The sequence below is a fragment of the Mastomys coucha genome, unplaced genomic scaffold (genome assembly GCF_008632895.1).
Source record: "Mastomys coucha isolate ucsf_1 unplaced genomic scaffold, UCSF_Mcou_1 pScaffold3, whole genome shotgun sequence".
Taxonomy (NCBI): Eukaryota; Metazoa; Chordata; class Mammalia; order Rodentia; family Muridae; genus Mastomys; species Mastomys coucha.
The window spans coordinates 9,186,011-9,206,146 of record NW_022196909.1 but is presented as its reverse complement, the minus strand read 5'-3'; the positions used below and the strand labels follow the sequence as shown (position 1 = coordinate 9,206,146).

The 20,136-nt window shown below is 47.2% G+C and overlaps 1 protein-coding gene across 2 annotated transcripts in view; it reads left to right on the top strand.

Annotated features, from left to right (window-relative positions):
* The window catches only part of Sobp (sine oculis binding protein homolog), a 169,032-nt gene extending 150,882 nt beyond the window's left edge, over positions 1-18,150 (top strand). For both annotated transcript variants that reach the window (XM_031348519.1, XM_031348518.1), the window contains one exon: positions 8,125-18,150. In XM_031348519.1, coding sequence (XP_031204379.1) covers positions 8,125-10,053 — 1,929 coding nt within the window. In that variant the 3' untranslated portion in view covers positions 10,054-18,150. The remainder of the gene's footprint in view (positions 1-8,124) is intronic.
* The last annotated feature ends 1,986 nt before the right edge of the window (positions 18,151-20,136 follow it).

Sequence of the window (20,136 nt, the reverse complement as noted above, 5' to 3'; positions counted from 1 at the left end):
CCCCCCCCCCACTGTACTGAGGATAAACTCTATGGCCTGTTGTATGCCAAGCATGCACAGTCTAGGAACTTGGAGCTTCAAGGATACTAGAGAAGAGCTCTAGCCCTGAGCTACAACTCCAGACTTTCTGTGCTTCACCTTGATTACGTCATATTGATGGGCCTCCCCAGTATACAGGGATGGCCCAGGCAGGGAGAGAATACTCCTACAATCATAAATCATGAATTTTCAATTATTCATGCAGACATGCAGAAGACAGGGAGCAAAAAAGAATCAGGCCTGGGGGTAACACTTGAAGAGAAATTCAAGAAGTTATTTGGAATACAAGAAGCATTCACTGAAACAGACCTCTAACAATAGCTAGATACGCACTGGAAGACATGGGTTCAAAAGCAGGTACCAGGTTCCTATCCTGTTTGAGTACCCGTCATGACTTCCTTTAGTGATGAACAGCAATGTGGAAGTGTGTGCTGAATAGCACCCTACTTGCTTTTTGGTCATGGTGTTTTGTCGAAGCAGGTGCAAGTTTGGTGCTAAGGGAATAAGACAGAAGAGATAGTTTTTAGTTTAAAGCCATTAGCTCAGCATTGGCCTTGTGACCTTGTGGCTGGGTGGGCAGACACTGCAGGGGACAAGCTGAGTTTCCCCCCTAGTGGTTGAAGAGTCAGCAACTGAAGTTCTGGAAGCTGTTGCTAACTGATTCTTGAACAGTCGCACAGCCCAGGGCCTTCCAGAGCATACCTTGGTTCTTCTGTTTGAATAAACACAAGCATTCTCTTAAGGTTCAGCCTGCAGCAATGATGACCCAGTAAGACGAATATCCCACCCTTCCCATTCCCACAGGAGAGCGGTTGATGAGGCCCTTCCTTCTCCCTCCCACGGTGCCCAAGGCAGAGTGACTGTCAGTCAAGGTTCACTAGTGGATGTGTCAGGTGGATTATGTGATACACGAAATCTCTCAGGGCAGGTGCTGACTGTTCCACCTGGAGTTACCAGCGAGAAGGTGGCAGAGCCACAGCGTGACAAGGGGAGATGAGTGGGATACTGCCCTCAGATACTGCGTAGTGTTTCTGCGTCTAGTCACTTGCTGGCCTCTGTTTTCCTTGGGCACCCATCCCCTGACAGTATTGTCCATGTGAATGGCTTCATTTTACAGATGTGTTATGGGGTATGGCTGTAAGCTGCACCCTGTTTCCTGAAATAACAACTCTGTGGCTCAAATATATTTACAAATGCATAGGCCATATAGCTAGGCTCATTCCATGATCTGCTCATGGCTTTATTATCTGTTTATTTTATTCTGTGTTCTGCCACATGGCTGGTTATCTAGTCCCCCTGTTTCATACAACTGTCTTTTTTTCTTTCTTTCTTTTTCTCTTTCTTTTTTTCTTTCTTTCTTTCTTTTCTTTTTTTTTTTTTTTTGAGACAGGTTTTCTCTGTGTATCCCTGGCTGTCCTGGAACTCACTCTGTAGACCAAGCTGGCCTTGAACTCAGAAATGCGCCTGCCTCTGCCTCCCAAGTGCTGGGATTAAAGGCGTGTGCCACCACAGCTTGGCTGGCTGTCTTTTTTTTCTGTCTTGGGGTGCCTGGCTCTCTCCTAGAATCCTCTCTCCCTGCGGATGTCCCACATCCTATTCTACCCTTTCCTATAGGACATAGGGGTTTTATTATTATTATTATTATTATTATTATTATTATTATTATTATTGACAAGTGATGCATCCATACAACACACAAAATATTCTTTCCACCCAGATGAGCATCCAACATCCCTGGTGCACTGGGGTTGGAAGCTGGAGATAGTCCCTTAGGTCCCATCTGTGTCCTTTCCTAGCTGCATTACCAGGGCATGGAGAGGCAGAGATCTGGCACCAGGAAGACAATGTTTCTTCAGGTTTTTCCATGTTGGCCTAAATGTGTTACCATTGGCATGATTCCTTCTGTGGAGACGAGCAGAGTACTGTGACCCGCCAGTTCTTAGACCCACGGGAAGCTGCCTCCTTCCGAATCGCAAGTGTGCTTGTCAGGATGACCCTTTGGCCCCTGAGCCCAGGTCAGGACTCTGCCTTCTGCACTGGCTATATCAGAGGCATGGATCAGTCATGAGCCACTGGCCAGAGCTCACCACGATCCTACAGACATTTCTCTCTGCTTCATGGAGCTGTGGCCCCATTGAGCCTCAGAGGGGCCAAAAAACATCCATCCCTGTTACAATAGAAGAATCTCAGTGGAAAATTTACTGTGTGTGGTTTCTATGGCTTCTGAAGGCTGGGCCTGGTCCCTGGGGCACATCCCTGAGGGAGGTGGGAGAGTGGAGGGAAGGGCAGACAGAGCTATCATCCTGGTGGAAAGTCAACCTGCAGAACCTTTCTTGGTTTGACAATGAACTTCTTCCCAAATTGCTCTTCCGGAAACAGCCCTCCCCTTCTTCCTCCAGGCTCCTCCAAGGCCTGTCAGTCCTCAAAGCATCTTTTTCCTTCCTCATTCCCAATTCCAGTTTGGGGAGGAAGCTTCGCCACCCCCTCCGCCTGTGGTGGCCTCTCCCTCCTTCAGACACAGCAGGGTAGGGGGGCATCTGGCTTAAAGGCACCTGTGCTGTGTCTCTGGCCTTTCTTCTGGAAGACAGTTGTGCCATGTAATGAGTCCAGGAGATAGTCCATCCGCTCGGCTTTTTAATAAAACATGAATAGTTCAGTTTATGGCTTCCACTACTCAAACAGCAGTTGGGCCTAGGTGGAATTACTCATTCGAATGGTTCTGCCCCTCATTGCCAGGCGGCCATGCAGAATTAGATCCTGGCTATAGAGCAGAAGGTTCAGGTGGCGTTGAATAGAGGCTCCTCAGGATGGCGAGCGGCTGGCACACAGACCCATCAGCTGCCTTCCTTGTCACTGCAGAGGGCCCCTCTGTCTCCCCAAGGACAGAAACTCCTGGGCAGCAGGGTGAGGGCAGGTGTTTGTAAAAAACACTGACTTGTCAAGCCAGAAACATGTCTTGCCTTCTTTCAAAGACATACAGGTTGTAGGAAAACAGCCATTCCCATCTCACACTGGCACACTGGAGATTTAAAAGCTAGGCCATAACAAGCCTACTTGGCATACAGTTCTACTATTATTAGTTCCATTTCGCAGGTGGAGAAACTGATGCCGAGAAGTCACTACCAACTCCTTCCCACATTCTATGTGATTTTTTGTCACATCCTTGGCATCCCAGGAATCAGGGCCCTCCTGGGAGCAGTGTCAAGAACCACAAAGAAGGTGTGGGCACTCCACCAGAGGAGTAAACAGGTGTTCAGTCTAAGACCCTCAGCTCTTGCTGTGAGGCAATGGCCTTCAGGTGGGACAAGGCTTCAAAGCCTTTAAAAGCTTGAGCACCCGAGCTGCCTCCCTCTGTCCTTCTGCACCTCACCCTTGACTGAGCTCATGGTTCTGTGAGCTGGCCTAGACTTCAGGATCAATGTCACATTTAACCTGCCAAGGCCTGGAGGGTCACCTTCCTGTGACAAAATGCAGTCTGACTCGCTGAGCCAAAGGACAGAGCTGGTGTCGTGTCAGTGGGAAGTCAGAAGTGTAGGAAGGTTGGGGGGTGGGGGTGACTCTCCAAGTTGTCGATGGCGGTCAATGTTTGTGCTGTTCTATTGCTGCAAGCCGTCCTTACCCAGAGAAGACGGATTTCAGCAAAAGAATTCCATGAAATATTGCCCAACGCTAGATTCCCACTCAGAAAGCAGCAGCGGGTTCCATTAAAGGATGAACTTTATTCCCACAGCTGGCAGCTGATTAATGTGTTAATTAGAAGCCCTGCCCCACCTCCGAGTCGCCCAAACCTCCTAAGCCCAGAAGAACGCCTATATTGTACCACGTGCAGAACCTAGTGGCTTACATACTGTGTGGTTCTGACCTTGGACACTGAAGTGAAAAAGAAGTCTCAGGTTGCCAACATGAATAGCTTGCTTTCTTCCCAGAGCTCTGAAGAAGCCTTAGGAACCACAAAGCCGTGCCTTGATACCAGGGCGCTGGTGTCAGGAGCAAGGGCTAGCTTTGGGGGTACTGTCTTTTGGGCAGGGAGGCCGTGTAGGTCACCACACATGTATTTCACAGGAAAGGGGGGAAGCCACAGAGCATGGGAGCTTATAAGTCCTGCCCTGGCAGACTGTCACCAAAGTGGACCAAAGGAAATGTTCCTTCTTTTGTGTAAAACTGGATCCATCTCAGGAAACTGAAGGGCTGTTGTGCTGGGGTGGTAGGGAACACCCGTGTTTGTCTCCTTTGTGATCTTACTGTCTTGTTGGTGACCCGCAATGTATTCGTGATCCAAAGCATCCCTACAGTCCTCCGCAATGGCTTCTACAGACCGTCCGGTCCCTAGATTGGCACTGTGTAAAACAGTAGCATCTGAGGACCAGCCTGGGACCTGTTGGGGAAGAGAAGGGCCTGCCGATCACTGCAGAGCTCTGGGGCTTGGCTGGACTTATCTTCAAATATCTGAAGGAGTTTTGGTATTTCTTTACGTAGTGTTGGAGGGGATCTCAAAAATTAAAATTAAAAATAAAAATTAAAATAATAATAGAATTTACTATCTCCAAAGAAGGCACAGCACAGTACAAAACCTTTAGCTTATGGGCTACTTGCTATGCGCCTTTGCATATGCAAATATTATTTTATTAAAGAGAGGTGCAGTATATATTTTCACATAACTACCATGGCTTAAATAATCAGCTTGGGCTCCTACGATGAGACCTTTAATTACAGAAGTGTTGTTAGCTGAACTTGGAGTGAGTAATGGCGCTGGGTTTTACTGCCACACATGACGTAGCCATTTGCTCCATAAATCCATTGACCTCATCTTAAGTGATGTGGCCTGTGAGACAGACTTGATTTATTATTTCTTAAGTGACAGGGTTTTTTTTTTTCTTTTCCTTTCCTTCCAATAATCTTCTGCTTCATTGGGAAAAGTGCTTTTCCATATTTTTATGTCAGCGTTCTGAACTAAAATGTAAATAAAGCCTTACTACAGTCAGGCCCACAGCGCCCCAAAAATGAGACAGTCAGGCCACGCTGAAATGGAGGCACTGTCAAAGGCTTCAGGAAAAACCAGCGATAGACAAGGCCTTTGCTTTTATGGAAGAGTTCAAGAAAATTGGATTTTGCTTTTGATGTCAGTAATTATTTTTATGTAGGAAAGGATGAAATATAGTGGAGAATTCTTATTTGATTATTAGGATAGTCCATGTTTACTAACAATTATTAAACGTGAAGGGAGAATTGTTAAGTTATATTTAGATTTTTTTTTTAACCCCACTTGAAAAATATTTATCTTGTTTGAGGAAACAGGAATCCTCTAGAGGCCAGAAAAAGAAAAAGAAAAAAGAAAAGAAAAAAAAGAAATCTGGCAGTTTAAAAACCAATTAGTTATTTCACAAAACTTTCCCCTCCTACTGTTAAAGAGCAAGATCCAGAGGATATATGCCAGAAAGGCCGTGAGCTACTTTAACTAGTTTAAGTCATTGATGATGGTTTTCTCAGTTCCTGAAGAAAGCAGCTATGTTTGGTCTCTCAGTTCAAACTTACACATTTATATTTTAGGCTTGCTATGTATGCATGCTATTAAAACAGAAGCAGATGTTTTATTTCCCAGTGGACTGTAAATGCTACATGATTATAGAATAACTTTTTTTTTAAGGGCCCACTTGTGGCCCTGGCTGTCCTTGTACTCAACTTGTAAGCCAGTCTGGACTTAAACTCACAGAAATTCTCCTGCCTCTCTGATGCCCAAGGGCTGACATTAAGTCATCACCGTGCCTGGCCATCACTTTAATGTTATTTAAATATCATGTTTTCACTAACAGTTTACTTAACCTTAATCTAGATAAGAAATGTAAAGGTCACTGGGCATGGTGGTGCAGGCCTTTAATCTCAGTGCTAGGATGGCAGAAGCAGGCAGATCTCTGTGAGTTCAAGCCCAGCCTGATCTACAAATCCCGGGACTGCTGGGACTATCATACAGAGAAACCTTGTCTTGAAAAACAAACAAAGACATGTGATGGTCTGATGTGTTCTGTGGGGCAGCTTTCTTTCATGTACTTATAACCAAATATCCAGTGAATCCAGGAGGGCCCTAAAGTGTTGTCGGTGAGAGAAAGCAGACATGAGCATTGGAATAATTATGTTTTAACAACTTTAATGACTCCTGGTGGCAACAGTTTTGCTAGCCAAGTTGAAGGAATTCCAATCTCATCAAAATCCACTCAAAAGCGTTATGTCAGATTTTTAGAAGTATTTTGAAAGGACAAACAAAAACCAGTTCATGCCTGGTATCTTGCTGGTATCTTATTCAATATCACACTGTCAAAATTATCAACCAAAAATATCAATGGAAAAAAAAACCCACTGAGAAAGAAAGAGTGGATTTCCACATGCACACCCACATCTGCCTCGTACGCACCCATGATCACACGCTAGTGCGTTGCCACTGTTTTATAGCAAGGGAAGCTGGCAGTTAGATGAGAGGCGTCATCAAATGCCCAACATATGTTGTTTGTGCATTGCTTATGTGACCAGTCATTATTAAAATGTATCTTTTAATCATATCAGTTTATGGTGGTTAAAAAACACACACGTGCATGCACACAACAGTAGACAAACACTCTTCAAAATCAAGGTCTCTCTTAGAAAGCGCTGGAGCCACTGCTCGGCTGCAGGGAGAAGGGTTCAATACACTCCCAATGGTGCTGAGTTTTGCAATCCCTTCTCTGAAGCTGTGCAGCTTGAATGCTATGGGGAAGATAAAGAAAGAAGGAAGAAAAAGAAAGAAAAAAAAGATTGTGTGTGTAAAATCCTGTCAGGAAAAGTGAGGGGCTGGAGAAACTACTGAAAATTTTGACATCTGTTTATCTGTTTATAGCAATGGCAAGGTCCCTCATATTAATTCTTGTTTAAAATGCCATATGAAGAGAAGACACTTGTACAAACAAGAGTCATATTTGAATTGTAGATCATGTCTGTGCCATCTGTGAGAGCTGATGGTGTTGCAAAATTAATGTGTTAATGAAATCACAATAATTTCTCCAAAGTAATGGGTTCTGAAGCTGAGGAAGACTATTTTTTGAACTTTGGTGTCTAGTGATTTCCAGTCGGGGAAGCATCTGAGCCTTTAATTAGCTCTGCAGCCCAGCTTTAAAACGAATTTGGTGATGTCTTTCTCTTGCCAGGAGTAGATCCGAAGCGGGTGGGGTGGAAGCCATAACAACTTTTGAAGAGTGTTCTCTGGTGTTTGAAAAGTTGTTAAATAAGACTGTCTGCCAAGAAATGTCACCAAAATTCTGACTGCCGAGAAAGAGTGGGCAAACAGCTCAAAAAATAATTCTAGCTTGCCGCAACATCGCGGGTTGGGAGAGCTGAACCTCACGCAGACTTCATGGCTAAGTCCAAGTTTCTCCTTGGAAGCAAGATGCATCAGCGTAGAGCGCTTTATGCGATTGGTTAGCACGGCACACTCTCTCCAACCACTCGATTGGATACAGTGCACAGTGGCTTTACATAAGGAGAATTCTAAGAGGTTATGTTGCCTGATTATTGAACTCCCTGGAGACTCCTTCCCTCCAACGTTATTTAGATATGTATTTCCATGAACCTGTTAGGCAAGTGAAAATATGAAGGCAAGTGTACTAAATAGGTGTCCTAGATAAATGTACAGGGCAGGTGTGCGGGGCAGGTGTGTGGGGCAGGTGTGTGGGGCAGGTGTGCGGGGCAGGTGTGCGGGGCAGGTTGTGGGGCAGTATGGGGCAGGAGTACTTCGTAGGAGTAGTGGGTAAGTGTCCTGGACAGGTGTACTCCATTTTGTCAGAGCCATCTTTGAAGTCGTTTCTAAACTGTTAATACAGTTTTTTGAAAGGGGAGGGGGAAAAAAGAGAATGTGGTTGTTGCTAATTTTGAAGATCCTATTTATAAGGCAAATTCTTTATTTCACAAACCTTTCAGAAATGTACCCTGCCAAGGGTACCCATCAACTTATCTGGGAAATTATGGTAAAGTTTAATAGAACCTTTATGTGAAACATGAAACGCCATGTACCCAAGAACGTTGCTTGTCTCACCTGTTGTGGTTTCTATTGCTGTGTTGTAGGTGTGTGACTGGTGTAAACACATAAGGCACACAAAAGAATACCTGGACTTTGGGGACGGGGAAAGAAGGCTTCAGTTCTGCAGTGCAAAATGTCTCAATCAATACAAAATGGACATTTTCTACAAAGAGACACAGGCCAATCTTCCAGCTGGGCTGTGCAGCACGTTACACCCTCACATGGAGAGTAAAGCAGAAGGCACCGGGGTGCAGCTGCTCACTCCAGACTCTTGGAATATCCCGCTAACAGATGCTCGGAGGAAAGCCCCCTCCCCCGTGGCTGCAGCTGGCCAAAGCCAGGGCCCTGGCCCATCCTCGTCCACCACCGTTTCTCCATCTGACACTGCCAACTGCTCTGTCACTAAAATCCCCACGCCGGTGCCCAAGTCCCTCCCCATCAGCGAGACTCCAAGCATCCCTCCGGTCTCGGTCCAGCCACCTGCTAGCATCGGTCCTCCGCTGGGTGTCCCGCCTCGCAGCCCTCCCATGGTGATGACCAACCGCGGCCCAATGCCCCTGCCCATCTTCATGGAACAGCAGATCATTCAGCAGATCCGCCCGCCCTTCATCCGCGGGCCACCTCACCACGCCTCCAACCCCAATAGTCCCTTGTCCAACCCCATGCTCCCGGGCATTGGGCCCCCGCCCGGAGGCCCCAGGAACCTAGGCCCCACTTCCAGCCCCATGCACCGGCCCATGCTATCTCCCCACATCCACCCCCCAAGTACCCCTACCATGCCTGGGAACCCCCCAGGGCTGCTACCCCCGCCGCCCCCGGGCGCGCCCTTGCCCAGCCTTCCCTTCCCTCCGGTAAGCATGATGCCAAACGGCCCGATGCCGGTTCCCCAGATGATGAACTTCGGGCTGCCGTCGCTGGCCCCGCTGGTGCCGCCCCCCACGCTGCTCGTGCCGTACCCCGTGATCGTACCCCTGCCGGTGCCCATCCCTATCCCTATCCCCATTCCCCACGTGAACGATTCCAAGCCCCCCAACGGATTTTCCAGCAACGGAGAGAGCTTCGTTCCGAGCGCCCCGGGCGACTCCTCAGCGGCGGGTGGCAAGGCTGGTGGACGCTCCCTGTCCCCGCGGGACTCCAAGCAGGGCTCTTCCAAGTCAGCGGACTCGCCTCCTGGAAGCTCGGGCCAGGCTCTGAGCCTGGCGCCCGCGGAGCGCGCTCGCGGGGAGGTAGTGGACCTGACCCGGCGCGCGGGCAGCCCCGCGGGCCCCGCGGGAGGCCAGCCGGGCTTCGCGGGCGTGCTGCACGGCCCGCAGGACGGCGTCATCGACCTGACCGTGGGCCACCGAGCCCGGCTGCACAACGTGATCCACCGCGCGCTGCACGCTCACGTCAAGGCGGAGCGCGAGCCGGGAGCCGCGGAGCGCAGGACCTGCGGCGGCTGCAGGGACGGCCACTGCAGCCCGCCCGCCGCCGGCGACCCCGGCCCGGGCGCCCCCGCGGGCCCCGAGGCCGCCGCCGCCTGCAACGTCATCGTGAACGGCACCCGCAGCGCCCCGGCCGAGGCCAAGGGCGCGGAGCCCCCGCCCGAGCAGCCAACGCCCCCCGCCCCTCCCAAAAAGCTACTGTCGCCGGAGGAGTCCGCGGTGAACGAGCTGGAGTCGGTCAAGGAGAACAACTGCGCTTCCAACTGCCACCTGGACGGGGAGGCGACCAAAAAACTGATGGGGGAGGAAGCCCTGGCGGGGGGCGACAAGTCGGACCCGAATCTCAATAACCCCGCGGACGAGGACCACGCGTACGCTCTGCGGATGCTGCCCAAGACCGGCTGCGTGATCCAGCCTGTGCCAAAACCCGCGGAGAAGGCTGCCATGACGCCGTGCGTCATCTCCTCGCCCATGCTCAGCGCTGGCCCCGAGGACCTGGAGCCTCCGCTCAAAAGGAGGTGCCTCCGAATTAGAAACCAGAATAAGTAAAAAAAAACAAAAACAAAAACAAAAACAAAAAAACAAAAAGGTTTGTATGTCCACCTGGGCGCTCCTCCAAGAGACAGTGCCCCTCGCCTTGCTTGTCAGAAGGCAGAGGTGAGATGCACCATGGCGTCTCCTACTGCTTTCTCGGTGCACTTTGGGTGGCCAGGTACCATCAACGTTTTGATCCAACACCTGTGACAGGTGGCAGTGTTATTTAGTACAACATTCCCAGTTTACAGCCGAGAGACAGTTAAGAGCCAAGATCACTCAAGCCCTTGAACCTGAATTGAAAGCACACTGTCTTTTTGCGACACACTATTTTCTTCTTTTCGGGTTCATTCCTAATTTATCCAACTGGAAAAGGGAGTGTGGGAGGGAAGATTTCTTGAGGAATCTTACTGTCGTTCAGTTAGGAGCTTGCAGGACAGTATTGAAATGTCTGGGTAACCCATCAGAGCTGGTAGTCCCTTTGGCAAACCCTTAATCTAGCTTCTCATGGTAACCATATCTGTGGGCTAACATGGAAAACTAGCCTTCCGGCCAACCTACCACGCCCCCTTTTCAGGGATTCAGTGGCTGAGCTGATGTGTCTCACTTCTACCTGTAGACCATAATGAAGTGGGAGGCACATCTCTATACCCTATGACTGTTGTACCCTATTTACTACCCAGTGAGCCAAGAGTTCGCGTGAGCCACTATGGCGACTCTTGCCAATCCTAGTGGAGGAGGCATTGTCAGTCAGTAGCACACTACCAAGAAGGAAGCTGTGGCATAGAGATATTGGCTCAGTCCGAGCTTGTCGTGGAGGACCCAGTGTTGACTTCAGGCCTGTCCATCCAATCCCAGAGTGGGAGCTCTCCCATCTACCCAAGCAGGCAACAAGCCAAACCTTAGGTTGTTTATTAACCAATTATAGAAAGGAAAAGAGAAATGGGTATTCCTCCAGCATTTAACCTTAGACACTGCCCCTTCCCTGGACTAGAGGCACACAAGAATGTGCTACTGGGGTGCAACAAAGTAGGTCCACTGCATCCTATGGTAGGGGGTGTAAATCCAGGCAGGAAAGAGCTTGGGGGAGGGGGAGGCAGGGCGAATATTCCTCACAGGGTATGCAGGCACTTCTGAGTGGTTTCCTCTAGTACTTCTTTGGAGCTAGATCCATAGAACAGCAATCTTCATTCTCCTGGTGGAGAAATAGGGTTGGGGAACTTGTCCAAGATTATCTAACCTGTGAGCAGAGTTGCCATTCAAATCCAAGTTGTGAAGTCCAAAGCTAAATTTCCTTTCCCTGCTGACTTAGGAGAATCAGCTAATTAGTCCCTCCATCACCACATTTACCAAAGAAAAAATTCTCTTATGGCCTTGAGGGAAAGTTCATAAAACACAGCAACAAGCTCGCCCAGTTTACACGATCCTAGACCACCAAGCAACCTGTCGCTTTCACAGTGGGAACGTGGGCCCTTCACTGATGGCCAGAGTGGAAGCCCTGAACCAGAGAAGAGGGCTAATTGGCTAGTGTGAGAATCTTTTCTTGGCCACCATGGTTTGAGGTCTCCTTTCCTACTGGTGACTTTGCGAACAGGGGCAGGACAGCAGAGATGAGGTCACCGTTTTTTCCCCCGTTAGCCTACTATGTCTTCAGTCTGAAGGCAGGTGGCCTTGGCCTTCTCGAAGGTGTGCCAACCGAAAACGCCCCCAGATAATTTAATCTGCTTGACAATGCTTTGAGTGAAGGATTAACATGTGACTCTCTCCTGAAAAAGTGAGCCCCTTCAGAAAGTACTGGGAATTGTCACTTACACACACACACACACACACACACACACACACACACACACACACAATGCCATTACTACAGTCCCTATAAGTATTTAAAGACCAAAGGGTCATAAAAGCATAAGTTGTATGAATGGCTGTTTGGGGCATCTTTGTTTCTGCAGGAGTCATCGGACAAGGGTAGTTTTTGTGGATCAGCATCACCACTAAAAATGTTAACTTGGCAATAGCCAAGTCTAGAAGATGCTGTGACCAAATTGCCCAACTCTTGTGACTGGAGAGTCATTTTCACTGTGAGTCTCCCAAGAAATTACAGCTCTTTTTGAAAGTCAGGCAAGGGTTTTGAGGGCTGCCGAGAGGAGGCAAGGCAAGAGATTTAAGGAGGGGGGACTGTGTCTCCAGTAAGTCAACAGGGCACCCAAGTAGATCGCTGGCCCCGTGTCACTTCAGGACCCAGCCTGCACCTGTAGTAATCCACCCTCTGGCCCTTGTGGTTCCCTGTACACAGACAGTGCTGCCTTTGCTCCAACCCTCAGAAACTCACGTGGTTGGGGAAGTTGGAAATACAGTCTCTTAACTAAGGACTGAGTACCCTTTGTGCCCTACTAGTGAGCGCTCCTTGGCAGCAACTTAAACTCAAACTGAAAGCATTAAAAGAATAAAAATGAATAAAGAAAAGCAAGGGCTGTGGGGATGCTTTGGTGGGCGAAGTACTTGTCACACAAGCACAAGGATTGCCAGCCCCATGTAAAAGGTGACATGCCTCGGTGCAGAACTGCAAATCCCAGGACTGGAAGTCAAAGACATGATCCTTGGGGAGGTCTAGCTGAGCACCCATATGCCTAAATTAGTTGCCACACCTTTACCGTACCATACCATAATTTTGTAGAATACATTTCGAAATCCACAAGCCACGAGATTAGCCTTCAGAGACCTCGACACGTTCGTTAGATCTCTGCAGACTGCACACCCCCTCTCCCATTTTGAAATTATTCTGTCCCCCTGCTTTCCCGACTTTACTCATTCTTGTTTGTGCGTATGGTTACAGATGATTCCAACGGGCAGATGTTTCTTCCATATGCAGAACTGACTAAGTTTAGTTGAAGATTTTTAGAAGGTTGTAAACTTTCTTTAATTGCCAATGTTTAAAGTTAGGAATACTAGTCCTGCTGCCTCAGTAGCTAGAGAAAAAAAAATCCCCACAAATAATAACAAAGGCAATGTATGAGCACTGTCTAAACTATTCTCCCCACACAGAATTCCATTGGTAGATGTCCTAGTCCCCTCCTTTACTGATGCCTGGAAGCTTGCTGGGTAGCTGTCGGAACCCAGGGGGATGTTTGTACTAGAATCTCTATAGTTTATACTTATTTATGGTACTTCGGGGAGTTCAGAGTAACCATGTGTAAACTTTTGAAGATATTCAAAGAAAATACCCTCATTCCTTGGTTTTCCGGAGAAATAACACATTTTAAACAAAATAATCAGTGGAAAATGTGAAAACCAGGAATAACCCTTTCATCACCCATTCTTTCTGCTCCCTTGGAGCAGTAGAAGCACACAGTTCCCTCTGCTCTGTGTTTCTCCAGTCTCTTACATGTTTCTAGAACTGTGGAAATGGGTAGAGAGAATACATGATTCTTCATTCCCAGTCCAAATTCCACAGTGTTTGTCCCTGCTCAGCATCGGGGAGGATACACTTTGCATTTGAAGAGAACTGGAGGAGGTTCATGTAATTTGGGCTTCTTGGAGCTTAGTCTGGTCATAGAGCCACGATCCCCAAACCACTGTTTCAAAGCATAGGATTAGCTTGACAGGGGAAGCCAAAAAGGGGGTGATAAGGTACTCACTGCTGAAAAATCCAAGACAACAGCCTCCCTTGGAAAGCATGGGAAAGTCAGAATAAAACCATGGGTTCCCACTTCTAAAGAAAAGAAAAACTAACAGAGTAGAGAGAAGAAGTTGGTACAAGTGGGAATTCCCCATCCCTAGACTGGACCCGAGCTGTTTATGCTGAAGTATTGAATGATTAGAAATATCCACTGGGTGACAACACCTGAATTAAAGGTTATCCTAGCCTTCGGTTTGCACTTGGCATAGTTCTGGGTGGAAGGGCTGCAAAGAGCCACTGAGAGCCACCAGGCACTGGTGACTACATATAGGACAGAGCTGGCTGCGATCACCATCATTCTGAAAGAACAGTGGCGAGATGAAGCACGGAAATGTTTATCCAAGTGATCTCCCCCGCTGCTTGTATCCTAAGTACCAGGGGTTTGTAGAGGGAGGGACCTTAATATGCAACTTTTAGATATTACATCAGTGAGGTTCCAATGGAAGGTGGAATACCAAGTGACCGGGTGGTTTGTGTTTGGGGATAAAGTCATAGACTTGTCATTGGAGAAGTACTGGAACTGAGTTGAGACAAGAGAAACATTTGGTGCGCGACCTTGCAAGAGGGACCCACTCTGTCCTGTAAGTGTGGTGGCACTCTGTGCTGTGAGAGTATAAAAGGTTTTATGAGCTCACTCATTGTTTAGGGATGGAGAGTCCATAGATTTGGAATCCATTTCCCTCTGAAGGGTTATCTTGCATAGTTAATAAGCAGTATCTGGAATGGGTTTTTTTTTTTTTCCGTTGCTCCAAGGGGAGCTAATTACCAGTTAAAAATGAGAATTTGGGTTTTGGCAGTTTTTGCCATGTCACAAGTTACCGGATACCTTTAAAGGATTACTTTAGTGACCCAATACAAAAGTTAAAGCTACCATACCCAGTGATGGCCTGGGGTGACAGAAAGAATATAAAACAAGAGAAGATACAAAGCTAGATACTACCGAGGCACCTGGACTCCCAGAGCTTATACAGTATGGGAGATGCCTTCTTATGGGAAAATGTCACTGAGACCAAGGGAAGAGGCTGGCTGGAGTTGCAGAAATGAACAGGTGAGTGAAACTGGCATGGGGGGCAGGCTAGAAGATCTGTGGAGAGCATCCCAGATCCCCCAGCATGAAGAGAAAAAGAGAGGGGGCTAAGGAATGGAAAGCAGGAAGCATTTGACCCACTATTAGCAAGCAAGCCGTTGCTCAGAAGGGCCCTGGAAATAGATGGATGGCCAGGTGTGATAGCTGGGTCCCTTGTCAGGCTGAAAGCAGCTACCTGTGCATCATGACTCAGTCACTCACACCTACTAACATACGGTAGCCTTGGAAAGAGGCAGAAATGTCTAAGGGACCCACACAGTGGAACACTTGGCTGCTGTGAAGGTTATTCACCTCCAGACCAGCCCTCTCCCTTTCCAGACTCCCCTGTTCAAAGAGATCCTACCAAGGGGTGGGAAGGCTACTCTATTTTCCTTCTCCACGTCCTGTACAGAGTTCTTTGCCTCATTCAGATGCTGTGTTAGTGCACTTCCTACATGGATGGATGCTAAGGAGATACATGTATGTGCATGTAAATTATTATAACTGCTTCAAAAGGCATACAGGCAGTTCATTCAGACAAAGAGATAAACCAGCTTTAAGAGATAATACAGTTAGATATGGGGTGTGTTTAGTGGGCCAATCAGATGGCAGCTCTAACTACCAAGTAAGTAGCGCTTTTCTTCAGATTTCTGGATCTCCATAGCACTGATGTGGGGGGTCGGGGGAGAGGCATGAACCCAGAATGGTGATTGCACGGCCAACAACAGGGTGGGAACAATATGCTTTACTTTTTTAAAAAATTATTTGTATGTGTAAAGATGTTTTGCCTGCATGTATCCCTGTGCACCATATGTGTGCAAGTGCTCATGGGTGCCAGAAGGCATTGGGTCCCCTGGGACTAGAGTTACAGGAGGTTGTGAGCTGCTGTGTGGGTGCTGGGAATTGAATCCTAGACCTCTGGAAGAGCAACCAGTGCTCTTAACCATGGAATCATCTCTCCAGCCCCAATCCAGATTATTTTAAGGTTTGTCTAAAAAAATGCTACACTTAAAATGATTGGAGCAAAAATAGACCACAAAACAAACCTTGGGATTAATAGCTAGTGCTTTCAAATAGTTCCTAAGTGTGCATCTAACAATTCTTAAATCGATCAAATGTGCAAAACCTGGGGAGAGGAGCCAGAGAGCAGAACAAAATGGTCAGGACTCTGACAAATCCAAACTTAGCTGTGCCCACAGTTTTCCCATCAATGTCTCTTCAAACCTCCAATGGCATGGCTGTGTTTTGCTTTGGGTAAAGCACAAAGCAAAGAGGCACATGCTGGCATTTAAAGAATCACAGGTGAGGGCGATCTTAGGAACTCATTTGGTAAGAGTCGGGCCTAATGTGCAAAAGACACACTTAAAACGTCTGTGGTTCTCTCTTTTGCATAGCTCCCGTCCCCTGCCAAAGATTTTTGTCTTGAAAATGAGTGGGGTCCCATTTGTGTGTGTCAGTTTGTAAGGATAGCCTCCTCGAAGCTGCCTTGGTCTGGAGCGTTTCTAAAATGATACCATCTTAGGCTTGAGGCAGCCCACAATAACAAAGTATCTAGAAGCACTGGGCTAAGCTGCTTTTGGTGAGAGAAGAGCAACCCTGTATTTTACCCTTCCGTTCCTGCTTTAACATTCAGACTGTAACAGGATTGTTTTCTAAAGGAATCTGTACATTCATGCTTTAGAACGCGTGCAGACTGGGTGTTGTGTGAGAAAGAGTGATCAGGTTTAAGTTGCCCTACCAAGCTCTGCATGCCGTCAACAAGCTCTTTTGATATTTTAAACCCATATTTAGAGTAATTTCAAGATATTTGGAGCACATGTGGTTAAATGTAAAAACTTCGTCATTACGATTTGTTAGATGCTTATACTTTAAATATTTATAAGCCATTTTTAAGTACTTCATCCAAAAGCCATATCCCATAGAATACTATAATTGCGCGGTATCCAAGCACTATTATGGAAGATTTGGGGAAAGTCATAGCACGCAGGCACATTTTTCCTGCTTTTCTGGTTTTAATTCAAATGTCATTTTTAGTGGATTTGGCTTTTTTTTTTTTTTAATGTGTCAAAACTCCTAAACATGATTGGTTGTCTGCTATTAAAAAGATAATCCCCCAGTACTCCAAAGGTAAAATGCTCTCACTTGAACCAAGTTGAGTTCGCTTCTTCTCCTGAGAGTGATCTCGCCCATGAGAAAGTCAGATCTCAATATGTGTGCATCAGGAGCCTGAAGCATCAGAATTTTCCTCTAAAACCTTTCAGGGAAAAACTTGTTGGTGGAGAGAGTGGATTTGTTACTTTTGCCTCTGGTCACAGTGTCACAGGCCTGTTGGAAGGTGAGACTTAGTGGTCTTTGTCATCGGGAGCCTGTTGGGCACAGAGGAAGTGGAGAGTACCTTCCAAACTCACAATCCACTGAAGCTTCAGAGGTCGTAAATCTCAGACTGCTCACATGCCTCCAGGGCTCACACTCTTTTATGGCCAGCAAAATACAACCTTCTGCTAAGGACGGAGGGAAAAGAAGGCTTAAGAAGCCTCATAAACCTGCCCGGACATCTATTAGCGCTTACCAAACAGGGTTTTCATGAGCTAAGTGTAAATGAGTCAGAAACATATAGATAGAATTTCTTTTAAAGTACACATGGGTTTAAAAATTAAAGCCAAAGTGCTTGGCAAAATAAGGTTTGGTTTTAGCCAAACCCCAAATGTTCAAGAGAAAAAAAAATTGTTCTAGAGTCTGCCAAACCAAAAATATACCCAGGTCCCTCCATTTCTCCCATTTGATATGATGACATCATAAACATGGGACTTAATGGCTATTTTCACATCCTCCAAGGTTCAAGCAATGTTAATCTCAAAAGTTGATTGAAAAACGATGAAAATGTTGAGTAGAAAAGCTTTCTGGCCCTGTACATGAAGACAAGGGCTACTGGTTGACGGTCTCGTCCTGGTTTTGAGAGCACGCTCCTTAGCCATGAGCACACACCTTGTTGTTTTCTCACCTCTGTGTGTTTAACATGTGTGTATACATGTGTGCTCTCTTTTATACAGAAATAACATTTTTTTTTTGAGATAGTATCTTATGGATTCCAGACTGGCCTCAAACTCCCTTTGTGGTGAGGGTGACTTTAAACTTCTGATCCTCTTGCTTATCCACCCCCAAGTGCTGGGATTGTACAACTACAGCCTCATGTCCAGTTTCTATGGATCAAACTTAGGCCGTCCTACATGCAGGCAAGCATTAACTAGCTGGAGGAACACCTCCAGTCCCCAGGAGTAAAAAAACTTTTAAAATTCTATACTTGGTATTTATAAATCCTTAATTTGTACTTAACTTACATATTACAATCCATAAAGCCTAATAAACAGTTATATCCAAAAACAGAGGGACAGAGACAGTGCTTTTTGCTAATTGATTTTTCAGAAATAATCTTCATTTCTCCGTGGGCTAAAACACTCATTTCCCACTGGCAATATCTAATTCTTATTGCAGTTACTCTATTTATAAAACATGGTGGGTGGGGTAGATAGAGAAATAAAGAGAAATGGGGGGAGTTGGAAATTTTTGGGTTAGGGGCCTTCATTTGGGGAGAGTTAAGAGGCAAGAAATAGCCAAAGCCCCTTTTATTAGAGATGCCATGTGACATGCAAGCAACTATGCTCCAGAAAGGTGGACTTCAAGGAAGAACAGGCTGGGCCCAAGTTCCTGCCAGCCGTTGTCCTAACTGCCTGGTTGGGGACAGACAGAGTAGGTGCTAGTGAATAACTCAATGAGAAGGGTCTCTCTCTCTTTTTTTTTTTTTAACTTTTATTGCATTGTGATGAGAAAAGTTACATGATTTCAATTCATCTCTGAGCCTGGGTGTGTCAGAGCGCCTGGGAGTGGAGCTTCCTCTGGGTATTGTGAGACTGGCTGCAGAACTTGTGCCCAGGTCTACTATGGACACCAGCCCAGACAGACCGGAAGGAACCCGAGTCTCTGGGCTGGTGGAGTTCCTGTGTGCCTGGTCCCGCTGGTCCCAGTTACTCCCAGTGTTGGGACAGATGTTGGTTCCTCCTCACCTCTGATCGTGGGTGTGTCAGAGCTCCTGAGAGTGGAGCTTCCTCTGGGTGTTGTGGGACTGGTTGCAGAGCCAAGAAGGATCTCTTGATGGTACTGTTTAAGGCATATGCTTCAGTTAGCTTCTCAACCCAAGAAGGGACAGGCGCTAGTGGTCAGGGTCAGAGACCGGAGGGAAATAGCCAGCTATCAAGGCAGGGATGTTTCTAAGAGCAAGTCTGGGCTGTGCTGCCCTTGCCCAGACCAAAGGACTGAACCACAGGAGAGAGAGGGAGCGAGAGAGCAAGGAGGAGATGGAGATGAGGGACAGGAGGTAGAGGGATTGGTTCTGTATGTGTTAGTGATTCTAATCACTGTGACCTGGGGCAGAGGAGTGACAATGAGATCTGCCTTTGAGGAAAATTACTTCAGTGACTGTTCATAAACTGAAAGGAAGCAAGAGAAGGCTGGTGTGGTCTTGGAATTGCAATGACAGGCTAGTTACCAGCAGTGGGCGAGAGGTGTCGGCTGCCATATCTGTGTCTTAAGTATGTGAAGCCATCAGAGCAGGGCAGGGGAGAACCTTCTTGGTCCCAGGTAGACCTAAGGTGACCTCATGGCTTAGGGTAGAAGGGAATCTCATAGCCAACAGCATTCCTTGGTCAAGGAAGGGGATGCTTGTGGGCCCTGGGTTGCCATGGAAACTGTGGGAAGCCCTGCTGTGCTCTCGGAGATTCTCAAACCGAAACTACAAGCTGACAGCTAGTCTCTGCGCGCTGGGGGGTTGGAGCCCATGCAAATGACTCGAGAACCAGATACCTGTTTCTTTCGAAGCCGTGATTCTTTGATCTTTCTTCCCCTTCCTGGATTCCTTTGTATCCATACTGAGCTTTGATGTCTTATTATCACCTAAATGCCAATTGCTTACCTGTGATGCCTTTGAGTATAAATCCTCTCCCGTCACTAAGTAAAGTGCACCTTGATGAGGAACGTCTCTTGGTGTGTGCCTCCTTTTCTCTGCTTCCCCCATACTGCAGGTCCCTCACATTCCCGGTTCGTGGAAACCCACGCTAGTAGGAAGCTGCTGGTCGGCATCCTACAGAAACAGGAGTTCCATTTCCTACCCTGTCCCAGCTTAGCAACAATGACCCGAGTCCAGCTGGGTAAGGCTGGATGTGGGATATTGTCTGACAGGCTTCTCTCGTTGTGAGGGAGTTAAGAATACCAGGGGCCTATGCAGAAGTCAGGACTGTTCTAGGTGCAGACTCCCCTGATGAGGGCCTGGAAACATTCAGGGACACCCAGCAATGCCTAG